This window comes from Mobula hypostoma, chromosome 1 (genome assembly GCF_963921235.1).
Source record: "Mobula hypostoma chromosome 1, sMobHyp1.1, whole genome shotgun sequence".
Taxonomy (NCBI): domain Eukaryota; kingdom Metazoa; phylum Chordata; class Chondrichthyes; order Myliobatiformes; family Myliobatidae; genus Mobula; species Mobula hypostoma.
Window position 1 is genome coordinate 175659333 of NC_086097.1, and position 18411 is coordinate 175677743.

Genomic DNA, 18411 nt, shown 5'->3' on the forward strand with positions numbered 1-18411 from the left:
GGTCAATTTGCAGTGACAAATTTTGACAGCAGCTCACACGTTACTGAGATGTGGTAATCAGAGCACCCAGAAAAACCCTGCATGATGATGGAGAGAATGTGAAAACTCCACCTGGATAACATCAGAGGTCAGGATCGAGCCTACGTCGCTGGTGCTGAGTGACAGACTGGTCAATTTCTTTGACTGCTCAGTGTGTGCTGTTTTCAGACCCCTGCCAGATCTGGTCGCATTGGGAAGGGGAAAATTAGCACCACTGCCAAGAGAATCGTTGGGGCAGCTGTCATCAGTCAACAATCAGCGTCACAGTCATACAACACAGAAATGGGCCCTTCAGCCCAACTGGTCCATGCCACCCAAGATTCCCATCTTAGCTGGTCCCATTTACCCATGTTTGACCCAAATCCTGTAGCTGTGTAGTAATGTTAACGTACCTGCTTCTACCTCATGTCAGTACATTCCATATATTGACCACTTTCTGGCCAAAAAGTTGCCCTTCAGGTTCCTTTTAAATTTCTCCTCTCTCAACTTAAGCCTGTGCCCTCTTAGTTCTTTATTCTCCAATGCTCTCCTTCATTTCTGACAGAGATTATCATAGCAGCCGTGTTTCCCTAAAGGAGAAGAGAAGGCCTGTCTTTTATCAGTATATTTTTCTCCTTCCTTGCAGCCCGGAAATGCTGGAGGTTCACGGTTCTTTCACGTGGCTTGGGCAGACTCAGTACAAATTCCAGCTGAAAGGGCAGGAGGTCCACACAGTTCCACTGAAGGCTTGTTTCATCCACGCTGGGGTGTACAACCTCGGCACTCCCCGGGTCTTTGCCAAACTGGCTGATCAGAGCGTGCAGTGTGAAACCAGCCAGCAGAACACCACTCCAGCCCTGATCATCATCAACAGTGTCTGATAGTCATGAATCTCAGATGGAATCAGAATGGTCATTCTCTTTTGTAGCTATGTTTTCGAGATATCCTGCAGTTCTACTTTGCACCTTAAATTCAGAACTAATGAGAAAATTGTACAGTTTGGATGAGGGGTAATTGGGAGGGGGAACACAGCTTAAAACAGACTCAAAATTATTTTTTAAGTCTTTCACAATAAAAGGCACTCTGTGTATTCTCTGTATGTAATATGGGTTTGAATATATTTATCATTCACCTCTGCTTATAGTTGGACCTATTTTTTTTAATGTGAGCATTGGGTACAAGTTGGGGCATCTGTTAGTAAATGCTTTGTTTTAAAACGCTGTCACCTATTCCAGCACATCTGAAAGGCTGGGGGCGTTTGCATCTTTGGCTTAATTTGTCAGCCTCATGTCCTTGGTGACTGAACCGAAAGGTGTTGATCACTCGGGTATAGTTTGTGGTGGGAGGTCGGTATGCATTAATTGCACGAACTAACAATTCACTGCTACAACAAATTTCCAAATCAATTGTTTTGTGCTCAACCTTTTGAAGTATAAATTTAAATATTGCTTGATGTCTTGGATTTTTGCCCCTTTTTACCTCCTGACGCAATTCTTACTATCTCAGGTTTACAACAAGCTGAATAATGGAGCAAGTATCTATTTTGATTTTTCTCTCGGTTTGTTTTAATTCAATTGAAAGTTTGTCTTTTTCCACAGCCACAGGGTGTCATGTGAAGTGGATCCAGCTAGCTACATTATAATGGAACTTTGCAAATTCAATGTGTTATTTAATGTGTAACAAACTTAAATGAAAACAAATGTCTTTTCAAGAAATGATGTATTATATTTATAGGTAATGTCTGTAAATAGAATAAAACATAACCCATACAAAAATGTTTGCTTCTGGCTGCTTTGTATTTTGATAACTTTAACTCATAAACAATATCTTTCCATCCTCATCAGGGGATTGGAGGTGAAGAGGATCAGTAGCTTTAAGTTCTTTGACATTATCATATCAGAGAATCATTGGACCAGCATGTAAATGCCATCACAGAGAAGACACAGCAGCACCTCTATTTTCAGTTTGTGTAGATTCAGCATGTCAGCAAAAGCTTTGACAGCATTCTGTATGTGCACATTGGAGAGTATCCTAACTGATAGCATCACAACCTAGTAATGCCCAGGAACAGGTAAGTCTACAGAAAGTGGTGGGTACAGACTAATACATTGCAGACAAAGCCCTTCCCACCATTCAGCATATTTACATGTAACACTGTCATATGAAAGCAGCGTCCATCAACAAGGACTCCCACCATCCATGCTATGCTCTTCTCACAACTACAATCAGGAAGAAAGTCCAGAAGCCTTAGGTCCCACACCACCAGGTTCAGAAATGGCTATTTCCCTATAACCATCAGGTTCCTGAATAGGTATGTATACCTTCACCCACCACAATTGAACTGATACTACATCCTACAGACTCACTTCCAAGAACTCTTTGCAACTTGTGTTCTCAGTACTACTTTGCACAATTGTTTGTATTTTGCTCATTGGTTGCTTGTCAGCCTTTGTTCATGTAAAGTTTTCATAAATTCTATTGTATTTCTTTATTTTGTAAATGCCTGAAAGAAAATGAATCTTCAAGGTAAGATATAGTAACATACACTTAGTGGCCATTTTATTAGGTACACCTATATACCTGCATATTAATGCAAATATATCTCTAATCAACTAATCACGTAGCAGCTTGCAGATATGGTCAAGAGGTTCAGTTACTCGGACCAAACATCAGAATGGGGAAGAAATGTGATTTAAGTGACTGTTCAGTGATGGGGCGAGTGAAGTTATCTTCTCTGGTTCAAAACCTGATGATTGCGGGCTAATAACTGGTCCTGAACCTGGTGGTGTAGGTTCTGAGGCTTCTGTACCACCTTCCTGAAGGCAGCAGCAAGAAGAGCATAGTCTGGATGGTAGGGGTCCTTGATGGATGCTACTTTCCTTGGAGCTATGATTACAGAGACTTGAATGTCTCAGGGGCAGGAATAGCTGCTTAAGTGTGCTGGGCTTTAGATGTTTCAAGAAGGACAGGGAGGAAGGCAAAAGAGGTGGGGGGAGTGTATTGCTAATCAGGGATAGTATCAAGGCTGTAGAAAAGGAGGAAATCATGGACGGATGGTCTACTGAGTCATTGTGGGTGAAGTCAGGATCAGGATAACTCTACTTGGTGTTTTTTATAGACCCCCAATAGTAACAGAGACATCGAGGAGCAGATAGTGAGGCAGATTCTGGAACGGTGCAATAATATAGGTTGTTGTGGTGGGTGATTTTAACTTTCCTAACATTGACTGGCATCTCCTTAGAGCAAGAGGCTTGGATAGAGTCGGGTCTGTGAGGTGTGTTCAGGAAGGTTTCCTGGTGCAATATGTAGAAAAGCCAACTGGAGGAGAGGCTGCACTTGATCTGGTATTGGGAAATGAACCTGGTCAGGTGTCAGATCTCCTGGCGGGACAGAGTGATCACAGCTCCATCTCCTTTACCATAGTGCTGGAAAGTGATAGGAGCAGACAATTTGGGAAAACATTTCATTAGGGTAGGGAGAAATATGATGCTATTAGGCAGGAACTTGGGACCATAAATTAGGAGCAGATGTTCTCAGGGAAATGCACGGCAGAAATGTGGCAAATGTTCAGGGAACATTTGCACAGGTATGTCCACTGAGGCAGGGAAAGGATGGTAGGGTAAAAGAACCATGGTGTACAAAGGATGTAGATGATCTAGTTAAGAAGATAAAGAAAAGTTTACAAAAGGTTCAAGAAACTAGTTACTGTTAGAACTCTAGAAAATTACAAGGATGCCAGGAAGGAGCTCAAGAATGAAATTAGGAGAGCCAGAAGGGGCCATGAGAAGGCCTTGGTGAGCAGGATTAAGGAAAACCCCAAGGTTTTCTACAAATTCTACAAGTTTGTGAAGAGCAAGAGGATGAGCCATATGAGAATAGGACCAATCAGGAACGATAGTGGAAACATGAGCATGGAGTCAGAAGAGATAGCAGAGGTACTTAATGAATACCTTGCTTCACTATTCACCAGTGAAAAGGACCTTGGCAATTGTGATGACTTACAGTAGACTGAAATGGTTGAGCATGGAGCTTTTGAAAGGTATTAAGTTACATAAGTCACTGGGACCAGATGAGATAAACACCAGGCTACTGTAGGAAGCAAGATTGCTGAGCTTTTGGCGATGATCTTTGCATCATCAATAGGGACTGGAGAAGTATGAGAGGATTGGAAGGTTGCAAATGTTTTTCCCTTATTCAAGAAAGGGAGTAGAGATAACCCAGGAAATTACAGACCAGTGAGTCTTCCTTCAGTGGTGGGCAAGTTGTTGGAGAAGATCCTGAGAGGCAGGATTTATAAGCAGTTGGACAGGCATAATCTCATTAGGGATAGTCAGCACGGGCCTTACAAGCCTAAATGAATTATTTGAGGATGTAACAAAACACATTAATGAAGGTAGAGCAATGGATGTTGTGTATATGAATTTCAGTAAGGCATTTGATAAGGTTCCCTATGCAAGGCTCATTCAGAAAGTAATGAGGCATGGGATCCAAGGAGACCTTGCTTTGTGGATCAGAATTGGCTTGCCCTCAGAAGGCAAAAGGTGGTTGTCGATGATTCATATTCTGCATGGACGATGGTGACTAGTGGTGTTCCGCAGGGATCTGTTCTGAAACCTGTCCCCTTTGTGATTTTTAGAAATGACCTGGATGAGGAGTAGAAGGGTGGGTTAGTAAGTTTGCTGATGACACAAAAGTTGGGGTGTTGAGGATCGCCTAGAGGGTTGTCAGAGGTTACAGCGGGACATCGATATTATGCAGAACTGGACTGAGAAGTGGCAGATGGAGTTCAACCCAGATAAATGTGAAGTGGTTCATTTTGGTAGGTCAAATTTGAAGACAGAATATAATATTAATGGTAAGGCTTTTGCCTGCGTGGAGGATCAGCGAGATCTTGGAGTCCGTGTCCATGGGACACTCAAAGCTGCTACGCAGGCTGACAGTGTTAAGAAGGTGCATGGTGTGTTGGCCTTCATCCACCGTGGGACTGCGTTCGAGAGCCATGAGGTAATGTTAAAGCTATATAACACCTTAGTTAGACCCCACTTGGAGTACTGTGTTCAGTTCCTGTCACCTCACTACAGGAAGGATGTGGATACTATAGAGTGCAGAGGAGATTTACAAAGATGTTGCCTGGATTGGAGAGCGTGCCTTATGAGAATAAGTTAAGTAAACTTGGCCTTTTCTCCTTAGAGTGATGAAGGATGAGAGGTGACCTGACAGAGGTGTATAAGATAATGAGAAGCTTTGATCATGTGGATAAACAAAGGGTTTTTCCAAGGATTGAAATGGCCCTTGAGTGGTGGATGCATGGAATGCACTGCCAGTGAATGTGGTAGAGGTGGATATAATAGGGTCTTCTAAGAGACTCTTAGTTAGGTACATGGAGCTTAGAAAAATAGTAGTAGGGAAATTCTAGGCAGTTTCTCGAGCAGGTTACATGGTCAGCACAGCAATGTGGGCTGAAGAGCCTGTAATGTGCTGTAGTTTTCTCTGTCTATGTTCTCGGTTCTATAAATAAATAGCAATAAATAATGAGAACATAAGATAATGAGATAAGAGTCCTTGGCAGTAAGAACATTTGTTGTAGGAACATTTCAATGGTGGGGCAAATGAAGTTGAGTGTAGTCATCCCCTTTTGTTCAAGGGCCTGATGGTTGTGGGGTAGCAACTGTTCTTGAACCTGGTGTTGCGAATCCTGAGGCTCTTGCATCTTCTACCTGATGGCAGCAGCGAGAAGAAAGCATGACCTGGGTGGTGGGGATTGTAATGATGGATGCTGCTTTCCTACAACAGCGTTTTATGTAGGTGTGTTCAATGGTTGGGAGGGCTTTACCCATGATGTACAGGGTTGAATCTACTACTTTTTGTAAAATTTTCCATTCAAGGCTATTGGTGTTTCCATAGTAGGCTGTGATGCAGACAGTCAATATACTCTCCACTCCACATCTATAGAAGCTTGTCAAAGTTTTAGATGTCATGCCAATTCTCGGCAAACACCTAAGGAAGTAAAGGTGCTGCCATGCTTTCTTCGTAATTGTACCTACGTGCTGGGCCCAAGACAGGTCCTCCAAAATTGTAGCACTGAGGATTTTAAAGTTGCTAACCCTCTCCACCACTGATTTTTCAATGCATAATGAAGCCATGTTCATGGACCTTCCAGAAATCTGATGTCAGATGGGAAGAAGCTGCTTCTGAATCATCTTCAGGCTTCCGTACCTCCTCCCTAATGGTAGTAATAAAAAGTGTGCTTGTACCAGACGGTGTCACAGCTGCAGAAAAGGAGGAAGTCATGGAGGGATTGTCTACTGAGTCTCTGTGGGTGGAAGTTAGAAACAGGAAGGGGTTAATAACTCTGCTGGGTGTTCTTTTTATAGGCCACCCAATAGTAACATTCGGGTAGATGAAGCTCGTCAGCCTGGGAAGGCAGTCCATCTAAGGCATTTGATAAGGTTACCCCATGCAAGGCTTATTGACAAAAGTAAGGAGGCATGGGATCCAAGGCGACCTTGCTTTGTGGATCCAAAATTGGCTTGCTTACAGAAGGCAAAGAGCAGTTGTAGATGTGTCATTTTCTGTATAGAAGTTGGTGACTAGTGGTGTGCCTCAGGGATCTGTTCTAGGACCCCTTCTCTGAGTTTTATAAATGACCTGGCTGACGAAGTGGAGGGATGGATTAGTATATTTGCTGATGATACAAAGGTTGGGGGTGTTGTGGATAGTGTGGACGGCTGTCAGAGGTTACAGCGTGACATCGATAGGATGCAAAACTAGGCTGAGAAGTGGCAGATGGAGTTCAACCCAGATAAGTGTGAGATGGTTCATTTTGGTAGGTCAAATATATTGGCAGAATATAGTATTAATGGTAAGACTCTTGGCAGTGTGGAGGATCAGAGGGATCTTGGGGTCCGTATCCATCCGACAGTCAAACCTGCTGTGTAAGTGGACTGTGTGGTTAAGAAGGCAAATGGTGCATTGGCCTCTTTCAACCGTGGGATTGAGTTCAAGCTGAGAGGTGATGTTACAGCTAAATAGGACCCTGGTCAGACCCCACTTGGAGTACTGTGCTCAGTTCTGGTCGCCTCACTACAGGAAGGATGTGGAAACCATAGAAAGGGTGCAGAGGAGATTTACAAGGATGTTGCCTGGATTGGGGAGCATGCCTTATGAGAATAGGTTGCGTGAACTTGGCCTTTTCTCCTTAAAGTGATGGAGGATGAGAGGTGACCTCATAGAGGTGTGTAAGATGGTTAGAGGCATTGATTGTGTGGATAGTCAGAGGCTTTTTCCAAGGGCTGAAATGGCTAACGTGAGAGGGCACAATTTTAAGGTGCTTGGAAGCGGATACAGAGGAGATGTCAGGGGTAAGTTTTTATGCAGAGAGTGGTAAATGCGTGGAATGGGCTGCTGGTGACAGTGGTGGAGACGGATACAATAGGGTCTTTTAAGAGACTCTTAGATAGGTACATGGAGCTTAGAAAAATAGAGGGCTATGGGTAACCCTAGGCAATTTCTAAAGTAAGTACATGTTTGACGCAGCATTGTTGGCCGAAGTTCCTGTATTGTGCTGTAGGTCTTCTGTGTTTTTCCTATGACATAGATGTGCTCAATGGTGGGGAGTGCATCACCTGTGAAGGACTGGGCCATATCCACTACTTTTTGTGGACTTCTCTGTACCAGGCCATGACGCAACCAGTCAATATACTCTCCACCACACATCTATAGAAGTTTGTCAAAGTTTCAGATGTCATGCCTAATCTTTGCAAACTTCTAAGGAAGTAGAGGTGCTGTTGTGCTTTCTTCATAATGGCATTTCTGTGCTGGACCCAGGACAGAATCTCTGAAATGAAAACCACGAGGAATTTAAAGTTACTGATCCCAATAAGGACTAGCTTATGGACCTCTGTTTTTTTCCTGAAGAAAATAATCAGCTCCTTGTCTTGCTGACTTTGGACAAGAGGTTGTTGTGGCACCAGGCAGTCGGATTTATTTTAATCTCCCTCCATCAGATTCATCATCACCTTTGATTCAGCCAACAACAGTGATGTTGTCTGCACACTTGTATATTGTATTGGAGCTATATTTAGCCTCACAATCACATGTGTAAAGTGAGTAGAGGAGGGAGGCTAAGCGCACAGCTTTGCAAGGCACCTGTCCTGATGGAGATTGTCGAGGAGATGTTGCCAATGTGAACTGACTCAGGTCTGCAAGTGAGGAATACGAGGATCTAGTTGCAGAAGGAGGCATTGAGACCAAGTGTTTGAAAGTTAGCTTTGAAGCTAACATTGAATGCTGAGCTGTAGTCAATGAAGAGCATCCTGATGTATGCATCTTCACTGTCTAGGTGTTCCAGGATTGAGTGAAGAGCGAATGAAATGGCATTAACTGTTGACATGGTGTAACAGTAGGCACATCGGAGTGGCTCCAAGTCGCTTCTCAGAGAAGAGTTCATATTTCATCACCAACCTCGGAAGGCACTTCATCACAGTGAATGTAAGTGCTACCTAAGTTGAACCTTGATGTGGATGTGCTCCAGCAGCAGAAGACAATGAATATTTTCTCAGTGGCCACTTTATTAGCTACAGGAAGTACCTAATAAAGTGGTCAATGAGTGTACATTGATAAATTTACTTTGACTTTTTAACCCTGAATTAGCACCCACAGCCTCTTGTATTTTCACATCACCTTCCAGCCTGCCTCCACCTCCCCCCAAGTGTCCCTTATCTCTCTTACCTATCACCATCAGCTTCTGTCTCCCAACTCTAGACCTCCCCTTTACCACCACCCTCCTCCTCATCTGAATCTGCCTATCACCAGCCAGCCCTTCCCTCACTCCTCTGTCTCATCTCTTTATGCGACCATAAGATATCGGAGCAGATTTAGGCCATTTGGCTCATCAAATCTGCTCCACTATTTCATCATAGCTGATCCAACTTTTCTCTCAGCTCCAATCTCGTGCCTGCTCCCTGTGTCTCTTCCTGCCCTGACTAATCAAGAATCTATCAACCTCTGCCTTGAATGCACATATAAACTTGTCCTCCAAAGCTGCCTGTGGCAAGGTTGTATACTAGCTCTCTACCCTCTACACTCGGTCCTGACTATCCTCTGCCTCCACAGTTGCTGCTTCACCTGAGGTGCTACAGCAGATTCCATTCTTTACCACTTTTCCCATTGCCTTGTGAATTTAATGTTTGGATGAATCCATGGCACTGTTGTAATGATTCTACTTTGACATCCTCTCTGGCGTGCTGGGCAATATTTTATATCTGAACCCACACTCATTTTGTTAATAACACAGTCACTTGTGAAATCTTGCTGTGGGTACATTTACAGCAAAGATCCAAGTGTTTAATTGGCCGTGAAGCCCTTTGGATTTTTAAAATTGCTGTAAAATTCAAAATATTACCACATGAGTCAAGGACATCTCAAATTTCATTTATCAAACTCTTGGATGGACTCTTGGCCTCACAATCTACCTCATTATTATCTTGCATTTTATCACTTTCCTGTACTGCATTTTTTTGATAGCTTCTATACTTTTATTTTGCATTGTTCTTGTTTTATCTTATTCTAACTCAATATACTGTGTAATGAATAGATCTGTATAAGCAGTATGCAAGATAAGCTTTTCACTGTATTGTGGCACGTGACGATAATCCATACCATTGTTTTACAATTTACCAATAAATTCCACAAATCTAATGCTGGAAGGTTTTTAATGATCAAAATTAAATAATTTGCTGAAGTTCTGGTTTCTGATTAGAGTTGTGTTGGTTGGTACAAGAACAAAATCGCTGAAGGGAAGCTGCTGTTTTTGAACTCAGTAGTGTGGGACTTCAGACTCCTGTACCTCCTACCCATTGGTAGCTGCAAAAAGTTGGCATGACCTGGTTTTTGATGGATGTTGCCACCTTGAAGCAGTGCTCATGTCGATACTTCAGTGGAGAAGGATGTACATTTGATGTATTGAGCAGAGTGCACTGCTCTCTGCAGCTTCTTCTGTTCCTCATTCGGATTGCCATTTCCAGACAATGATGCCACAAATCAGGATACTTTCAATGATACATCTGCAGAAGTTTGGTAGAATGTTTGGTGACCTGCTGAGCCTCCTAAGAAAGTATTGATGCTGATGTGCCTTCTTTGTGATTGCATATATGTGTTGAATTCAGGACAACTCATTTAATATGTTAATATCCAGGAAATGGCATTTTCTCCTAGGTTAGTTCTCCGTAGAAAACATCCCCAGTAATCATATCAATTATTGTTCATGCCATGAATGTGCTGAAGGTAAAGAGCCTTGTCATGGACTCAGCAATTAAGGGGTGATTTTGTATGAAGCAGAGGAGTGAGGCAAGTGGGACTAGCTCCGGTGGAGCTAGTTAGGCCAAAGGGTTTGCTTTAGTGGTGTGAGACTAGACTGAATTTGTGACTGTATTCACCCAGCACATTCTCACAGCAAATGATACATTTCACTGTTTTGATGTACTAGTAACAAATACAGTAAAGCTAAAATTCTTTGAGGTTCCTTAGTAATGAGAACAGGAAGATCCATAATTAGCCGGGATGCTCCAGTAGATTTCCAATCAGTCAACGTCTGCCTCACTAAGATTAGGGTTGCAGCAGCACTGACTACTAATATTGCTTCACCTTCACTTGCACCTCTTTTGTTTCAAACCATGATTACATCCTTTTTTTTTAAATAACTGAAGTGATGATGAGTTAACGGCATTTTTTTCCTCTTAATCCTGAAAACATCATTGAAGCAAAAATAATAATGAAACATAGGAAATACTATACCATAGACTGGCTGGAGGAGGGGAGGGAGGGAACGTCAACTCAGACCATGAGAGGACTGTATCGGGCATTTTCATGCCTTACAAGGCGCAGATTGGAAGACTGTGTGGGGTGCCACTCCTCACACAGACTAGAGCAATGTGTGATTAAGTGCCTTGCTCAAGGACACAAACACGTTGCCACAGATGAGGCTCGAACTACCGACCTTGAGATCACTAGACAAACGCCTTAACCACTTGGCCACGTGCCCAACACACACAGACTGGCTGGAGAGCTAATTACTAATTGTAATGACTGATGAAATGCAGGATGTCCCGTCTACCTCACCTTTTTATGTCCAGACCCCTTTCACCTAGAAGTGAAAGGGTTAACATGAGCATTTAATGGCTTTGAGTCTGTACTCATTGGAGTTTAGAAGAATGAGTGAGGATCTCATAGAAACCTTTCAAATATTGGAAGGCTTAGATTGGGTGAATATGGAGAGGATATTTCCAGTAGTGGGAGAGAGGGCACAGCCCCAGAATACAAAGCTGCCCATTTGAGCTGAGGTGAGGAGGGATTACTTCAGCCAGAGGCTGGAGGACAGGTTTGAGAGGGAAAACAAGTCAACCGTGATCAAATGGTGGAGCAGACTTGATGGGTCAAATGGCCTCATTTTGCTTCCGTGTCTTATGGAATCTTGTAGCGAATCGCTCACCTAACTGCCCACAGCCTGGCCATCACCTAAATTGTTTAATTGGCTTATTACTGCCACAGGTACAGGGTACAGTGAAGAGGGTTTTGCACACCGTCCATAGAGCTCATTTAATTACATCAATGCATTGAGATCGAACAGTGGAAGGTTCAACAAATGAGTAGGATGTGATGCTCTCTACCTGCCTGGATGAGCACAGCTTCAACACAAGAACCTCAACCTCATCCAGGACACACCAGCCTGCCTGATGGGTACCCCATTCACTCACTCCAACAACGACATGTCGGAGCAGCAGTTTATACCAGCTACAGAGAGCATTGCAGCAACTCAGCACCGTCCAAACCTACCACCTCTACAAGCTGGAAGGACAAGGAATGCTGCCAGATGGAAGCTGCCTGCTAAGCAACATACCACCCTGACTCAAAACATACCATTGCTCCTGCAACAAGATCCTGGAACTCCCTCCCCAAGGCCTGCACTGGTTCAGGAATGCAATTCACCAAGGGCAGAAAGGGGGAAGAATCATGTGTGGTGAGTATAGGGAGTTAGGGAAAAGTGCTGAAGAACAGGATCTCCAAGGTTAATCCCTGGATGAATCCTAGTGCCATGTGCTAGTCAGGGCAGGAACAGGATGATGATACAGGTGAATGAGTGGCTGAGGAAGTGGTGCCGGGGCAGGGTTTCAGATTTCTAGATAATTGGGAATTCTTCTGGGGAAGGTATGAACTGCACAAAAAGGACCGGTGCACTTGAACCGAAGAGGGACCAATACCCTTGCAGGCAGACTTGCTAGAGCTGTTGGGAAGAGTTGGCAGGGGCATGGGAACTGGTATGTGGAAAGTCAGGGAGACCTCCAGTCTCCCAGGTAAACATACGAGGGGTGATTGATAAGTTCATGGCCTAAGGTAGAAAGAGTCAATTTTAGAAATTTCTAGCACATTTCTTTTTCAACATAGGCCCCTCCTACATGTACACACTTAGTCCAGTGATTGTGGAGCATACGGATCTCTTCTTTGTAGAAGTGGTCCACAGCAGGGGTGATTGATAAGTTTGTGGCCTAAGGTAGAAGGAGATGAGTTATAAGCTTCAAACATTCTGCATTATCACTCAAAAAGTTGAACTGAACATGCATGTAACGAGAGTGTCTTGGACCTCCCAGTGGTCCATAGCAGGGGTGATTGATAAGTACGTGGCTTAGGGTAGAAGGAGATGAGTTATACCACTCTCGTTACATGCACGTGCAATTCAACTCTGAGTGAAAATGCAGAAAGTTTGAAGTTAATAACTCATCTCCTACCTTAGGCCACGAACCTATCAATCACCCCTGCAGCGGACCACTTCTGGAGGTTCAAGACACCGACTTCTACAAAGAAGAGATCCGTATGCTCCAAGACCGCTGGACTAAGTGTGTAAAAGTAGGAAAAATAAATGTGCTAGGTTTTCTAAAATAGACTCCTTCTACCTTAGGCCACAAACTTATCAATCACCTCTTGTATCTGTACCAAGTGCTGTGAGCTGCAGCTCCTGAGAGAACATATTAAGGAACTGGATCTGCAGGTTGATGACCTTTGACTCATATGAGAGAATCAGGAGGTGATAGACAGGAGTTACAAGGAGGTAGTTACCCCTAGATTGCAGAAGGCAGGTAACTGGTTGACTGCCAGGAGAAGGAAGGGAAATGGGGAAATGCATAGCTAGTGCAGAGTATACTTGTTGCTATTCCCCTCAATAATAAGTAGATACGGTTGAGGGTGATGACAACCTGGCGGGGGGGAGGGAGGGTGGAGCCACAGCGACCAAGTCTTTGGCACTGAATCTGATGCTATGGCTCAGAAGAGCAGAGAAGTGAAGATGACTGCAGTGTTTGTAGGAGATCACATAGTCAGAGGAACAGAGACACCCAGATGGTATGTGTAATGTATGGATTTATTTCTCTTAGAACAATGACCACTCCCCCCACTCACCTTAGCTCTACGTAGTGATCTGTTGTCTGCGCATGCGCACTGTTCTCTCCCCCCCCCCAATGTGAATACGCCAGTTAAAGCTAACTCCTGTGTGTGTGTTTTTATTTAATTGTGCACAGAGACAACAAATTGGCATTGAGTACGACCTGGATGTCAGAAAATATCAAAGCTTGCGCTGACAGAACAGCGGGAGTTAAATAGCCCAAGAAAGCCATTACGGACACCAACAAAGGCGCGAGTACAGTGCATAGTTCACAGTGAAAGACGTGCGGAACTTTAAGTGAAAATAATGTGGCAATGGCCTCAGCTGGGAAAGTTGACAAATTTGATGGCACTAATGAAGGCTGGGAGTGTTATGTCAAGAGGGTTGAACCGTATTGTAACGTGAACAACGTGGAGGAGCAAAAGAAAGCCCCTGCACTTCTTAGTTCAATAGGGGCAAGGACTTATGCAGCCTAGTAACCCCTGCAAAGCCAGCAAGCAAGACGTTCGATAAAATTGTTACCATTTTACAAAATCACTTCAGCACTATACCGCTGGCAATGGCTGAGATTTGGATTTTACAAAAGGAACCAGTCAAAAGATGAAAACATTTCTGAATATATTGCAGAACTGTGCAAAATTTCCCAGTATGTACCAAGGGACAGGCTTGTATGTGGCAGGCATAGTCAAAACACTCAAAAGAGACCTAACCTTAGAACGATATTGACCATTGCAACATTGTTAGATACTGCAGCAAAGGATGCAGCAGAACAATAGAAAAGGTTAGAATGTGAAATGCACCAAGTGACTCTGAATGGTGCAAAATGCCAAAGATGTTATTGATGTGGCAAATCCTCCTATGATGCAAGTGACTGTCGTTTCAAAAAGTTTACAGAAAGTGTCACGGATAAGGCCATATAGACAGAGTGTGCAAGGCAGACAAAAAGCACAATCAAAGAAAAAATCCACACTGGGTGAAAGGTTTCAAGCCCAAAACAAGTGCATAAAGTGACTGAATGTGAAAAAGAATCGGCCAACACAGAGTCTGACAAAGGTGAGATGTCATGCCTAGGACTGCACAGTAATACTGAAGCAGATAAAAAAAAATCATCTGGATCACAATAGATGTGCCTGGTATAAAACTGAAAATTAAGCTGGATACAGTGTCAGCTTTGTCTATAACGTCAGAGGCTGACTACAACAGACTGTTTCTTAAGCTACCGTTAGAGAAAACCTTAGTGATGCTGGAGACCCACACAGGTGGAAAAACTGTCTCCCAAGGGCAAACTGAAAGTAAATGTGATGTATGGAGGCCAAGCACAGCAGTTAAAGCTTTATGTGTTGAAAATTGGAGGGCTAGCACTTTTCGGACATGAATGTTTGAGAAAAATCCAACTAAACTGACACACAATCAAAGCTCTCAATGCTTGTCAACCGGCAACTGCACTAACCAACTCTAGTTAGCACTAACCAGAGACTGTCACAGCTGCATAATGCTATTGAGAAGGGTATTGGCAAACTGAAAGGCATGGAGACCAGAAATGAACTGGATGAAGCAACAACACCAAGATTCCATAAAGTGCGTCCAGTGCCTTACGCACCTCATCCTTAAGTGGATGCTGAACCGCAGAGCTTGGAGGCATCTGGAATTCTCTCCAAGGTTGAGTGGAGTGATGGGGCAATGCCCATTGTCCTGGTGATCAAGAAAGAGCAGGCCGGAGCCGTTCGTATATGCAGAGACTTCAAAGTGAGCATCAACACTCTGCTGCGCACTGTACAGTTTCCCCTGCTATGAACAGAAGACATTTTTGCATCTTTGGCAGAGGTTTTCATAGACTGACTTGTCACAAGCCTATCTGCAGCTGGAGATTGAAGAGTCAAGCAGGAGTTCCCTCACAAGGGACTGTTCCAGTATAATCATTGTGTCTTTGGCATCACATCAGCCCCAGCAATTCGGCAAACAAAGGGCAATGGGCCAAGTGCCCCAGGAACATAACATAACCATGATGATATCATTGTGACTGGCAAGAATGATGAAGAGTAATCCAGAACCACCAGGCTGAGTTTGTATGGTCTGCTCATAAAGAGAGAAAAATGCCAGTTTTTCAAGAATGACATCTCGTATTGTGGATGTGTCATTGACAAGCATGCCTTGTGTTAGTTACAAGAGAAGACTGAAGCAGTGATACAGGCACCCAAACCCGAAAATGTGTCACAACTCAGGTCATACTTGTCACTATTCCTCGGAACCCACTATTATGACATACAGTTCAAGGGCACCAGACAACACAGCGATGCCAATGGCTTGTCATGTCTTCCACTATTGGCAACTGAAGAAGAAAAGTCTTCATACTGTGACCCAGCAGAAGTGCTCCACATGGCCTTGGTGGTGCAGTTGCCAGTAACAAATTCTGAAATACAAAAGGAAACAAGGAATGACCCAACATTGTCTGTGACATCACCATGCAAGGATGGCCAGCTCGTGGCACCCTATGTTTCTGGAGTTCTCAGTGAGACAAGACCAACTGTCGGTATGCCAAAGAAAGCCGATGTGTGGATCTCGTGTTCTGGTTCCCTCTCAACTGTGGTCCAGAGTTAGAAAATCTGCATCAAGGACATCTGGGTACAGTTAAGATGAAGAGTCTCACCTGGAATTACATGTGGTGGCTGGGAATAAAAATGTTCAAAATGCACCCCCATAGGCACTGTTACATGGACTCAAAGTTCCTGATTGCTGTGGATACTCTTTCATAGTGGCTGGAGGTTATACCAAAGAAGCAACCCACCTCAGCAAAGTCTGTCTCTGCTCTAAAGAAGATTTTCGCCAGAAGTGGCTTACCAGGAAAAATTGTGAGTGACAACGGACCAGAATACACGTCAGAAGAATTCTAACTGTTCATGAAGAAAAATGGCATCAGACATTTCAAGTCAGCTCCTCACCATCCGGCAACGAATGGGTTAGCTGGAAGGTTTATCCAAACCTTCAAGAAGTCCATTAAAGTGGTGGACAAGGAGGACATTTCTCTACAGGTCCAGAGGCTGTCGAGAATGTTATTGTTGACAAGACACCTGCCAAAACTGATGCCACTCCAGAAGTACAGAGGTGTTCTCCTGAAAGAAACAGGCTGCCACCCAAAAGACTGAACCTTTAGAACTGTGAAATTAGTTATGGACTGTTATTGTGAAAGCATGTTTGTTTGGAATATGGGTTTATGAAAGGGAAATTGAATTTTTTGTACATATACAGTTTTATGTTGTATTAATCTAAGAGAGGAAGTGTAATGTATGTATCTGTTTCTTTTAGAGCAATGACCCCTCTTATCACTACATGTTGATCTGTTGTCTGCGTGTGCAATGTTGTCTATACATGCAACTTGCTCTCTCTCGCTGCAATGTGAATACACCAGTTAAAGCCACCTACCATGCGTGTGCTTTTATTTAATTGACATGTAGTTGTGCACAGATATAACAGTACGTTTCCTTTCTGGTGCCTGGGTCAGGGATGTCTCAGATCGGGTCCATGGCGTTCCAATGGGGTGGGTAATAAGCCAGAAATCTTGTTATATATTGGCACCAGTGACATAGTTTGACAAGGTGAGGAGGTCCTGAAGAGAGATTTTAGGGAGCTAGGTAGAAAGCTGAAAAACGGGGCCTCCAGGGTAGTAATCTCTGCCTGTGCCATGTGCCAGTGAGGGTAAAAACAGGTTGAGTTGGTAGGTGAATGCCTGGCTGTGAAACTGGTGCGCAGACAGTGGCTCAGATTTATGGATCATTGAGCTCTCTTCTGGGGAAGCTATGACCAGTACAAAAAGGATGGGCTACACCTGAACCCAAGGGGGTCCAATATCCTTGCGGGCAGGTTTACTGGGGTTTTTTGGGAGGGTTTAAGTTAATGTGACAGAGGTATGGAAGCTAAAATGATAGTGCTGAGGATGAGGTAGTTGGTTTACAAACAAAGGCAATCTGTAATGAGATTCCTAGCAAGGAGAGGCTGGTGATGGCAAAATTGCAGTCAGCAGGATGAGTTGCAATGTAATAGGGGGACAAAAATCGAAAAAGAGTGAATACAAGACTGAAGGTGTTATATTTGAATGTGTACGGTATACAGAATAAGGTAGATGAACTTGTAGCACAGTTACAGATTGGCAAGTTGTAGGCATTGCTGACTCCTGGCTGAAAGAAGAGTATAGCTGGGAGCTTAATGTCCAAGGATACACATTGTATCGAAAGGACAGACAGGTGGGCAAAGGGAGGTGGCGTGTCTCTGTTGGTAAAAATGAAAGCAAATCATTAGAAAGAGGTGACATAGGGTCGTAAGGCATTGAATTGTGGATAGAGCTGAGGAACTGCAAGGGTAAAAAGACCCTGAAGGGAGCTGTATACAGACCCCCAAACAGCAGTCAGGATGTGGTCTACAAATTACAATGGGAGATAGAAAATGCATGCCAGAGGGGCAATGCTACAACAGGAATGGGTGATTTCAATATGCAGGTAGAAAATCAGGTTGGTGCTGGATCCCAGGATGGGGATTTTCTGGAATGCCTATGAGATGACTTTTTAGAGCAGCTCATGGTTGAGCCCACTAGAGGAACCAGCTATTCAGGATTGGGTATTGTGCAAAGAACTGGAATTGACTAGAGAACTTAATGTAAAGGAACCCTTAGGGGTAAGTGAGCATAATATGATCCAAATTGCCCTGGAACTTGAGAAGAAGCTAAAGTCAAATATATCAGTATTCAGTCTGATGGCCTGGTGGAAGAAGCTATCCCAGAGCCTGTTGTCCTGGCTTTTACGCTCCGGTACCGTTTCCCAGATAGTAGTAGCTGGAGTAGATTGTGGTTGGGGTGACCCGGGTCCCCAATGATCCTTTGGGTCCTTTTTACACACCTGCCTTTGTAAATGTCCTAAATAATGGGAAGTTCACATTTACAGATGTGCTGGGCTGTCCGCACCACTCTCTGC

General features: G+C 43.7%; 1 protein-coding gene across 3 annotated transcripts in view; it reads left to right on the forward strand.

Annotated features, from left to right (window-relative positions):
• The window catches only part of trappc8 (trafficking protein particle complex subunit 8), a 186117-nt gene extending 184335 nt beyond the window's left edge, over nucleotides 1–1782 (forward strand). For all 3 annotated transcript variants that reach the window (XM_063060131.1, XM_063060134.1, XM_063060143.1), the window contains one exon: nucleotides 665–1782. In XM_063060131.1, the coding sequence (XP_062916201.1) occupies nucleotides 665–899 (235 nt within the window). In that variant the 3' untranslated portion in view covers nucleotides 900–1782. The remainder of the gene's footprint in view (nucleotides 1–664) is intronic.
• The last annotated feature ends 16629 nt before the right edge of the window (nucleotides 1783–18411 follow it).